Here is an 11483-nt window from a genome sequence, read left to right on the forward strand (position 1 = left end):
AAGAGTTTAACTTTTTAACTACTGTGATGCGTTAGTCGGAGTTAGATTATGAGGTGACTCATTTGTACTATTGTTCCTACTTACTACTTAGTTGCTACTACTAGGCCTGTTTATGTTTTGGAATAGGAATTATAGGATACGTCATGTTACCCAAAATCCATTTTTTTGTATGATTGATGAATAATCTATATATATATATATATATATATATAAAACCGAAACCTTTGAAACTCCCACAATTTTCCATATCATCATTTTAATTTAAAAAAATTTTAATTTTTAAAACTAAATAGTGAGAGAGTCCTAACATGAGTCTCTTTTATATATATATATATATATATATATATATATATAAGACAAAATCTTTGAAAACCCTAAAGCAATCTCCTCTGTCCGTCTCCACTAAGAGAGAAAATCCTAAACTTTAATTTCTTTGGTACGCTTGCTATTGCTTTTTCTCTTTTTTGTGAATTAGTTTTTTTTGCTTTTGTTTTGTATGGAGTAGTACTTTACAATATATAGTATAACTACAAGTATTGTAGTAAGTTTGCTAACTTTTTGTGTGGTTCAAAGATGTTATATTCTATATTATTTTAGATTATATAACCTTAAGCTTTATCTTACGGAGACGTATGTACAAGTTTTCAATTCCTTTTGTGTGGATATTTTCTCACAGCTGTGGAGTAAGGTATACGTACTATATGTTATCTTATGTTTTCTCTTATGGTGTTATGCTTTTTTGTTTATTAATTAAAGATTATGTTGGAAGCCTATATTCTTTGCATCTTCAAAGTGTTCGACAATGTTTGAACCAAATTTTTCATCAATTAGGAAGAATTGGATAAAAAAAACTTAGAAAAGCTTTCCATCCTTACTGAAATTGTCTCGCAATAATGACTTTTTTTTTTTGTTTTGTTTTTATAATTTGTAGGTTCTGAATGTTTTGATTTTTAATTTTATTGTTTTTAGAAAGTTTGACCATCTAAATTTTTGGGTTCAATTTTTTGCAATATTTGAAACAGTTTAGCAAATTTCAACTGTTATAACTATGAATTATTCTCTTGAAGGTAACCTATCTTTCTCTTATATTTCTCTATTTGGTAGTCATATATATTTTGTTTTGTTTCAATAATTTCTAGGCAGTGCCAATAAATTTTCTGATTTTTTTTTCCCTTTCGAACGTTTTAACATCAGAACTTTTTAGTTATTTTTTTTTCAATATCTAAATTTGGCTTATTCATCAAATTGTAACTCAAAAAGATAGGAGCAATTCACGCAATAGTATAGTTTCATAATCAATTTAAAATTTTATAAAATTATTTTAGTCTATTATAAATAGGTAAGTTCCCGTGCGTTGCACGGGTTTCCGACTAGTTGAATATATATTTTGCTTCTTTCACGGGTGTGTCTATTTTTATTATAAATATAATATGACATGTTTCATCGTTATGAAAGTGTGTCCAAAAACGCAAAATAAGTTTAGGAAGACTTACCATTAGGCTATTTAGGCAAAGTCTAGTGCCTCTAAATGAAATAAGATCCCTTAAAATAGAATATATTATATATCTATTAGTCCTATAGTATAAATTAATAAAAAAAAAAACTAATCTCTCTCACCTAGTAAACAGGAGAAAAGACATTTTGTAATGGTTAGCATAGAAAGCCTTGTCCATTTATCTTACAATGTAAAATTTTTAATCAAGGCTCAAAAATTTAATGAATATAAATTATTTAAAAAAAGATTATACTCCTTTCAAATGATGTGCATTCTATTAATATGTTTTACTATGTTTGTGGTAGTTTAAAAGTGTAAAAATTTTACAATCTCTTAAAAATTTTACTCTCTTTCTCTCTTTATCAAAATTAAAATTAGAATTAAGAGTTTTTTTTTTTTTTTTTTTTTTTTTTTTTTTTCATTATTGAATTTTGTTGTTCAATACTTGGAAGTCTAACATTGTCAAAAGAAACCGTGACCATCTCAAATATGATATTTATTCTCATATTGATTGTTTAAATTTATTTTTTGAATTAAAAGTTTAAAACACATTTAATAAATAGATGAAGACAGTCCAATTAATTATTAAATCATATAAAAATGCTGGATTTGTTTTCCAATGCATGTATCACTTATAAAATATTTTTTTTGATGAACAAAAAAAAAAAAGGTAGAGGGGGCAACCTGAATTTGTGTCTTATAAAATATTAACTAACAATACATTTTACATTTGCATTTGTAGAGAGTGAGGTTCGAAAAGAAACCATTTAGAATTAATAAGTTTTTAAATTTTTATTGTATATTTAAAATACTTTAGGCATATGAAAAATCTCCATAGCAATGCTCCCTTATATTTAACATGCCAATAACATGTTTAATATTTCATGATTTTTGCATAATCATTGTGGGTTGTATAAAGTAACCAATTCAATTGAAGCTAAATTGTTATAATCACATCAATATCAAATTGATGGCTTTGGAAAGAACTTTTCAACGATGATCACCATAGGGATAATGGAAGAAATTAATCAAATTATATTTACCATTGAAGAATAAAAAACAAAGCTCTTCACAAACTTGATGTAAAAAACCATGAATTTAGAAAATAAATGTAAAGATTTATGACATATTATAAATCTTTATCTTTATTTCCCACAGAAGTCAATTGAAATTGTAGCTTACTCTGCATTTGTAGATCCATGAGACAGAATCATTGTTTTGCTTCGCCTTTGAAGAAAAGCAGGTGCACTTCTTAGAGAAGAAAGTGACAAAGAGTTATTTTTTTTTTGTTCTTCCCTCCAAGAAAAAGAAAATGAGGGGTCAGTTTGGATATCGCTTATTTTGTTGAAAATTGAAAACACTGTAGCAAAATAATTTTTAAATATGTGAATAGTGCCGCGAGATCCATTTTTAATGAAAGTTTTGTTGGAAAAGAGATTTGTAGATTCCGTAAATAGTGCACGGGACCCATTGAAAAAGCCACCAGCCACATAAACATGCTTAAAAAAAAAAAAAAAAACGCAGACGCAGACACTAATAAGCTTAATCCAAACAAGTACGAAGAAGAGATAATGACTTTGACTTAAACCTCTGTTTACCATTGAAATTCGAAATGAAAATGGAGAATCTTGTTTTGGCGTGCTTTTATGTGAAAAAGGCAATAGGAGAAAGAAAAGAATTTTGTCTATCTTTTGTTTTAAGAAGAGGGAGAAAGAAATTTGAAAATGAATTATTATGGATTTTATTTTTTAATTCGTTTAAAGATAAAAAATTTTCAATACTCTTTTAAGGATTTGAATGTAATTAATGTTTAAAATTTTGTGGTATTTTTTTTGCTAAGCTTTTGTCCATTTGTTTTTTTTTGTGTCAGTTTTGATAGCTGTAAATACATTAACACATAATCATTATATGCTAGATTTTCCATTGAGTTTTGTACCTTAAAAAAAAAAAAAACTATTGATATGAGTCATGTAGGTGGCAAGTCGTGATGATTGGATAAGAAAATTGTTCTTCGTTTAGAGCATTAACATCAGAGAATTCCAATTCTACTCTATTTTACCATTTCAAAAAGTCACTTTATCATTATACCATCCCATTTTACAATACCTCTAACATCCCAAAACTCTATTTTTATTAAAATATTATTTTTTAATTTTTCTTTATTATATTTTTCTAACCGTAACTTTTGGTTTTCCTGGGCTTTCCAACAGTCTTTTTTTTTTCCTCTCTCTCCCTCAACCTCTAGCATCGGTTCAACACATAAAGCCACACACACAGACCCATTATACACCGATCAACCTATCCAAACCCATCACCACACACACACAGCCACACACACACACACACAAACACAAATCATCAAACCTTAAACAGAGCCACACACACACACAATCCATCAAACCAGTTGGAGCCAATGATCAACCTAGAAAAACCCAGCCGTCAAAAATACCTAGAAAACGTTGATGATCAACCTAGAAAAACCCAGCGGAACAAAAACCCATCGGAACAAAAACCTAGAAAAACCCAAGCCACCACTGCCCACTGCTCACCAAAATCCCATTGGAACAAAAACCCATATTAAAAAAAAAAAAAAAAAAACCCAGCGTCACAACAGAAGGAAAAAAAAAAAAAAAAACCCACGAAAACCCAAAAGAACCAACCAATCATGCAGTGACCCACCATCAATTGATCCCAGCCCAACGATCCAAACCCAGCTCGCCAATCCACACTGATCCAACCTCCAACCTCAAAAATCCAAAACCCAACACCGGTGCAATGAGAGATGAGAGAGAGGCCGTGCGATAAGAGATGAGAGAGAGGCTGTGTGAAGCTTCAGCGATGGAGATGGGTGAGGGTGAATCGGTTAAGCTACAGTGTGATGAGAGATGAGACAGAGGTCGTGTGAGATGGGTGAGAAATTTCGGAGATGGGTGAGAAATTTCAGCGATGAAGCTTTAGAGATGAGAGAGCAGATGGAGAAACAGAGAAGGAAGAGAGAGAAGAGAACAAAACAAATGAGAGGGATGAGAGAGAAATTTCGGGGGGGAAAATAAGTAAAATATTGTTTTTTTTTTTTTGCAATACTGTGAACAGTGCAATTCTATATTTAGAATTGTACTGTAGCAGTATTGCAAAAAAACTTTGCAATACTGCTGTTTACAATTCCCTGATGCAAGAGTTTTTGGGGCTTAAAATGCTAAATTTCCCTTAGATTTGGCATTAGCATTCCCCAATGCTAATGCTCCAAGAGGCTTACAAGTGATGTTAAAATAATTACATTTACCAATTTAACAAATTGTGAAAATATGTGTCTTAGTATGGAAATTTTAATATTATGTGTTTCCGTTAAAAATACTAAAAAGGTAACAATTGAATTGTAAACCCAACTAAAGTTTATCTCACTTGCTTTTCTCTACTTGGTTTAAAATTGGGAGTATCAATAGTTATTTATTTATTTATTATTTTATAAATAGATAATGGTAAGGGGAGATGAGCTCCAAACTACAGGCATGGGCCCATAAAAGATATTATTGTCACTAACTATCACTAACTATCGCTTTTTTTTTTAGATATATCACTAACTATCACTTGAATCTAGATTATCAGTACTTTTTTGTTGAAGGAGAGTATTCATAAATTAGAGCTTATAAAATTATTTTTTATATATAAAAAAATAATCTTGGGGATAGCATACATCCCATGCACGCATCAGTCTCAAATTGACATACAATAGAAACAGGTGGATAAAAGTGCAAAATACAATCTGCATTGGACTCATGTCCTTCTTTAGTTAAGCTATCTCAGCAATGATTTTCTTTCCAATGGACATGCTCAATCTGGAAAGCCTTCGAGCTGATAGATAAGGCACTTGCAGTCACATAAAATTGTGCCCAAAGCCAAAGGGAACATCTATTCGAGTGTTTGGTTCTTGTTTTAAGAGTCGGACATTAGTCATTGCATTGCATCTAACTGCCAATGTAGTGTTGGAGAGCAATGTTGATGCCAAAGTTGATCCTTGCACTCCGAATTGGCATGGTTCTCTAGTTGATTTTGGAAACATGTTAATATCCATGGTTCATAGTTCCAACTTCCAAACCAAAGTCATGTAATTGATGTATTTATTAGCTACCCCACAAATTGGAAACATTCAGTTCCGCCATTTTTTTTTGTTGTTGTTTTAAATGGCATCGGTTTAAAGTTCAAACTGACTTGATCCCACCCAAACCCAACACCACTTTTGAATGTGGGCCTACAAGTTCAGTCCAATACTCCAATTTGGATGGAACGGGCTCAGGCCGTACTAGGTGCTACCGTGCTAGCATGTTTGTAAAGTGTCGTAGGATTTGACTCAATTTGTGGCTTTACTTTTTTGGGGTGTAACCAATATATATATATATATATATATATATATATATTTATTATCTAAAAACTTGCTCTACCATGGGTTTGACTGATTGTATTCAAGGATTCACCTCTTATTTATAATGTTGAAGCTGTTCTCGGATGTGGAGGAAAATCTTCATTTTCATATTAGATGTCATTGAAAGTGGAGAGATTTTATCTTCTTTTTCTTTGTTGAATGTCTAAATGGATGATATTGAAAATTGCTTAGTGGAGTACTTTGTTTTCTTTTGCTTGGTAGATTATGCCAACTGGTGAAATATTTAGTGAAATAATGCACTACATTGCATAATGGGATGTACAAAATGCATTATGATGTATTGTCATTGTTTTGTCGTGTCGGTAGATACTGTTCACGGTTACTGTTGATGATATTCTCAATTTTTACATGAGAAGTTAAATACTGGTGAGATATAATTGTAAGTTTTAAATTTTTTTGGATCAAGTAGGCCACATAAATTGATTTTATTAACCAGGTGAAGCTTCTTTTGTGGCTAACTTCAAGATTATTAATTTGAGTTTCTGTCCATTTTTTAACTTTTTTTTTTTTTTTTTTCATTCTAATCGAGGGGAAAGTTTTAAAGTAGTTTTCAAATCATAATTATATTGATATAATCAATAGTGTAAAGATGAAATCGGGGGCAAAGCCTTTTATTTTTATTTACTTTTATGGGAGAAAGGAATAGTAAACCTGTAAAAAAGTCATTTATTTAAACATTGAAATGTCAAATATGAAGAAGCTGATAGAGGTATGGGAATTTGGGCTTTATGGGCCTTGGATTGAGGCCAGCCCAGATCACTGGGCCGAAGGCTTGACCGGTCTGCATCCGAGTATGAACGATCGACTCCTTGCTACTTCCTTGAACCTATTAGATCTTTCAATTGGTAATGACATTTATTTAGAAGTCAATACACAATAAAAATTAGACCCAACATTTAACGAAATAGGCTATACGATCATGACTTTTGACTTTTGAGTAGAGTTTATGGTGTGCTTTTGTGTTAGAACTCATTTTCCTCTCTTTTGTGTATATACGTTTGTTTCTTGAAAAAAAAAAATAGACTATACATTGTTGGATTTTAAATTTTTTACATTATGAAATTTCAAGATCACTTTTTTTTTGGAGGGGGGGGGGGGGTGTGGGGGGTGATGTTTAGTGACAATGGCATTTTTTGTGGAGTCATGGGTTTGTGGTTTAAATTCCATCTTCCTTACAATCTATCTAAGGTTTTTGTTTTAGAAAACCTATTTTGAATCTTAAAAAAAAATGTTTTTTTTTTTTCATGCTGAGTCTACTCTCTGTTTAAATTCTAATGAAATTTATAGTTGAAATTGATTTGATTTTGAAATTTTTACACCTTTAATTATAAATTTTTAACTTGTAAAACATTTATTATATTAACAATTTCGTTAATTTTTTTTTTTGAGAATCAATTTTGTTAAAATTTAAATAAATAAAAGATTTAATGATGAAATTGACTTGATTTTAAAAGTTGAGAAACTAAATTGCACAATTATCATTTGAAAAAAAAAATGATACCCTTTATAGTTGGGAGATCAAATTAATCATTGCTGCACAAATTAATAATTTAGCCTAAATTTATACTATTATTTTACATTCAAAACAAAAGGATAGAGAGGGCAACAGATAATTGATGGCTAATTTTGAACCACTGTAGCCAGCCATTATTGAGTTTCCTCAGTCTCCTCAAACTGTCAAACACGTCGGTTCACTAGTTCACACAGACAGAAAGTTTAAACTTTTAAAAACTAGCAAAAACAGGTACCTCTTAAGCTTTACTACAAATACTCAAATAGTGTTCCTAATTGGGGTTCTTAAAGTCTTTAAAGAGTGATTAACATTTGTAAATACATCTTGTTAAGGAGGGGATTGACTGAAAGCATGTGGCTTGTGCTAGCCATCACAATTAAGTTTGTGCATCTCTTATTTATCATGACTATTACACCAAATAGTATGATAACAAAGTCTTTATCTGTAATTTGGTGACACTAGTTAATCAAGTAAATATCTGACCGGGTAGTCTTTGGTCGTTGCATTATGATTTTTCTAGTAGTCTATTTTGAAGTTATGTGCACAAAAAGTCATGCCCTCAAGACTTTTAGCCCTTTCAAGTGGTTGAATTCAATGTTTCACACTTCCTAATAATGGACTAAAAATTTAGGAAAGCATCATTTTGTCCTCTGCATGAGTTGTTAATTGTCAAATATATATAATATGATGGGCATTATAACAACATCGAGGATCTACAAGGTATCATTTATATATATTCAAAAGGTTCTTTGTGATGTACAAAGAGCCTTCTAGTGCTTATCAAAAAAAGAGCCTTCTAGCTGAATGGTGTTGTCTAATTTTTTAGAGAAAAGATTATGTTAAAAGGTATAGAGTTTATATGGTAATAATTAGATTAAGTTCCAAGATTTTAATTTGTCAATTAAAGCCTTAGATTTATGAAATTGTTTTAATTTGAAGTTTTTGTCAATCTCTATTATTCATTTCCATTATTCTGGATAGCAGCGATGGAAAAAAAGAAAAAAAGGAAAAAAAAAGAAAAACCAAAATCATAAATTAAACTTTGCTTTTCACTTAGTACTTATTCACATCAATTTGGTAGCCATTGAACAGAGATTTAAAACTTTGTTTAGAGGAAAAAAATCTTTATTAAAGTGAAAATGATTGTAAAAAGCTGGTTAATTAAGTGAAACATAAAATTTTATTAACAATTTTCGATTATTTTTCTACTCCGTTACTGCCCCGAATAATGGAAATGAAAATAATGTAGATGGATAGAGGCTTCAAATTGATACATTTGGAAACTTTAATATCCACCTTATATGTAATTTCCAAAAATTCTTTGAAATACAAGGATTTTTTTTCCTAATAGATAACCATCATTTCCCCGCCATTTTAGGAGATAAACACAAAAAAGTGTAGGAGTACAATTCAACCCTTTCACATATGGAATAGCATTAGCTTATGACTTATCAATAAATAGCACCTCTAGTTCTTAGACTTATCCAACCCAAGAACTTCTTACATAGCAACCTATTCTCCATCTCATTGTCGATCCTCACTTCTCACTTGGATCATTTTCAAACTTAGAAAGAAATTATGGGTGTTGTCACTTATGACTTGGAGATCACTGCTGCAATCCCCCCAGCCAAAATGTTCAAGGCCTTTGTCCTTGATTCCGACAACCTAATCCCCAAAATCCTCCCACAAGCTATTAAAAGTATTGAGACACTCGAAGGAAATGGAGGGCCCGGAACAATCAAGCAAATTAACTTTGGTGAAGGTTAGTTTACACTATTAAATTATTATAACATTTTAAAAAGTTAATAAAAAACAAATTTAATGTGGGTTTCAATTAACTCAACTAGCAACTACTTTTTTTATTCCTAGCATGGTGTCGTGTATTAAGCAAAAACTAACATGTTTTGTTAATTTTGGTTTGCAGCTAGCCAGTTCAAATTCATGAAGCACCGGATTGATTCATTAGACAAAGAGAATTTCGCATTTGGCTACAGTGTGATTGAAGGTGATGCTTTGATGAGCACACTCGAAAAAATTGCTAACGAGATTAAGTTCGAGTCGTCCCCAGATGGAGGATGCATTTGCAAGAGCACAAGCAAATACTACACCATTGGAGACATAGAGATCAAGGAAGAGCAAATTAAGGCTGGAAAAGAGAAGGGAATGGGAATGTTCAAGGCTGTCGAAAGCTACCTCTTGGCTAACCCTGACTATTAAGTCGAGGCTGTTATGTCTTTGTATTATTTGAGATAGGAGTCTTTTGTGTCTATCTTTCAATCATTGGTTAAATTGGTGTGCCTTTGATGTTCCTGGCGTCTAGCCAATGCCTGGTAATAAGAGTTTTGAGGGCAATGTTCATCGGATTGCATGAGCCAATGTTGAAATGTTTTTAGTAAATATTTTGTATTTTGTTTAAAACTTAATAAATCATTTTGTAAGGATTATGTTACAAAATTTGTAACATCTTTAATATCATTCACAAAAAGATGGGCACATTTTGTTAATTGAGCTAAATTTGTTATACAAATAGAAATAGTGGAATCAAAGTGACAATTCGGGGGTTGCCAATTAATTGCCTTTGGGTAGGGGGATCCCTTGAGCCTTTTTTTTTTTGGGAGAAAGGGAAACCCTTGAGCTGTGTATGTCTGTGAGAGAAATCTTCAATTTGGTGGCCTAAAAAATAAATAGCACACATCAAAGGAACTAAGCAATTAAGTAATTCAATTTCCTAAATATACTAGTGATCCCAAAATTTGGGTTAGGTTCAATTTTGATCCTTCAAATTAAAATTTTTTATCCTAATTTTTGTGTGTAAATGTACCGATTTAATACTTGCGTAACTCTACCCTTATGATATAGCGACACATAATTTTGTGAAATTTTGTCACACGAGCAAGAATTATAAAGGCAAATTTCATACGTTTATAATTTCATAACCATAAAAAAGAAAATTTTAAAATTTAGAACTTGACCCAAATGTTCAATTTATATTTTTGCCAATAATTCAAGTCAATCAATCAAAGAAAAACGACAAGAAAAAATTAGGTATGCAAATTCCACACAAGAGAGAGAGAGAGAGAGAGAGAGAGAGTTTTACAGTTCTACTTCCCAATCTTTAAGTAAGATTAACTTCTGGAATGTCTTGAATACATTTCAATGAGAAGCAAGGGTCCCAAATTCCCAATGTCTTGATCACTCTTTTCTACAAACAAGTCAGAAAAACTGAAAAACATGTTCTAAAAGTGCAAAGAAGCTATATTTCGTTACCTTTATTTTCTTTAAAAATAATATCCACTGTTAATTTGAAAACCAATAGCCTTAGCCTATATTCTTTACCAACAATATCAGAAACACTTGAATCCATATATTACCAGCTTATGGGAAAGAGAGTGGAATGAAATGAATTTTTGAAGGACAATATACTATCTATTTCTCTGTTTTGGAAGTCTAGTGGGAAAGAAAAATGATGAATGCCAATTCTATTTCATTCACTACAAAAAACGCGGCTGTAGATCCATTTGGTCTATAGCTGCGTTTTCTAATGTGGTCTATGCTTTGTGACTATGTATGTGTTTGGATTGGGCTGAAAGCTGCAACTGCGTTTCAGCTTTCGCGTTTTGCCTTTTTTTTTTTTTTTTTGTCAGCCGCAACATTTGACTAAGTCTTCTGTGAACAGTGCACCCGTGTACTGTTCAAGGGTCCCACAAATTACAATTTTCAGCAACTTTTTCATTAAAAATGGGTCATACAGTACTATTTACACATTTAAAAATTATTTCGCTACAGTGTTTTCAGTTTCAGTTTTCAGTTTCAGTAAAAATAAGCTCAATCCAAACGGACCCTATAGGTCCGGCAGGTCTATAGCTTATAAGGTTCATCGTGACTATATTCCAATCACTTATAAGGTTCATTTCAAAGTATTAATTAATTACAAATTGATAGATTGATGGAACTCTCACCAACCTGTTTGCAATTATGATTATATGTAATGTGTCCTGAGTTGGAAATTACCCGGTTTTCCTATGAGAAAGGGT

At 31.4% G+C, this 11483-nt stretch overlaps 1 protein-coding gene across 1 annotated transcript; it reads left to right on the forward strand.

Moving 5' to 3' along the window:
- Nucleotides 1-8894: 8894 nt before the first annotated feature.
- On the forward strand, nt 8895-9924 carry LOC126688956 (major allergen Pru ar 1-like). Its single transcript, XM_050383903.1, has 2 exons — nt 8895-9211; nt 9374-9924. Exons 1-2 carry the CDS (start codon nt 9028-9030, stop codon nt 9664-9666), a joined length of 477 nt encoding a protein of 158 aa, XP_050239860.1. The 5' UTR covers nt 8895-9027; the 3' UTR covers nt 9667-9924.
- Nucleotides 9925-11483: the final 1559 nt, after the last annotated feature.

The sequence above is a fragment of the Quercus robur genome, chromosome 6 (assembly GCF_932294415.1).
Source record: "Quercus robur chromosome 6, dhQueRobu3.1, whole genome shotgun sequence".
NCBI classification, from domain to species: Eukaryota; Viridiplantae; Streptophyta; class Magnoliopsida; order Fagales; family Fagaceae; genus Quercus; species Quercus robur.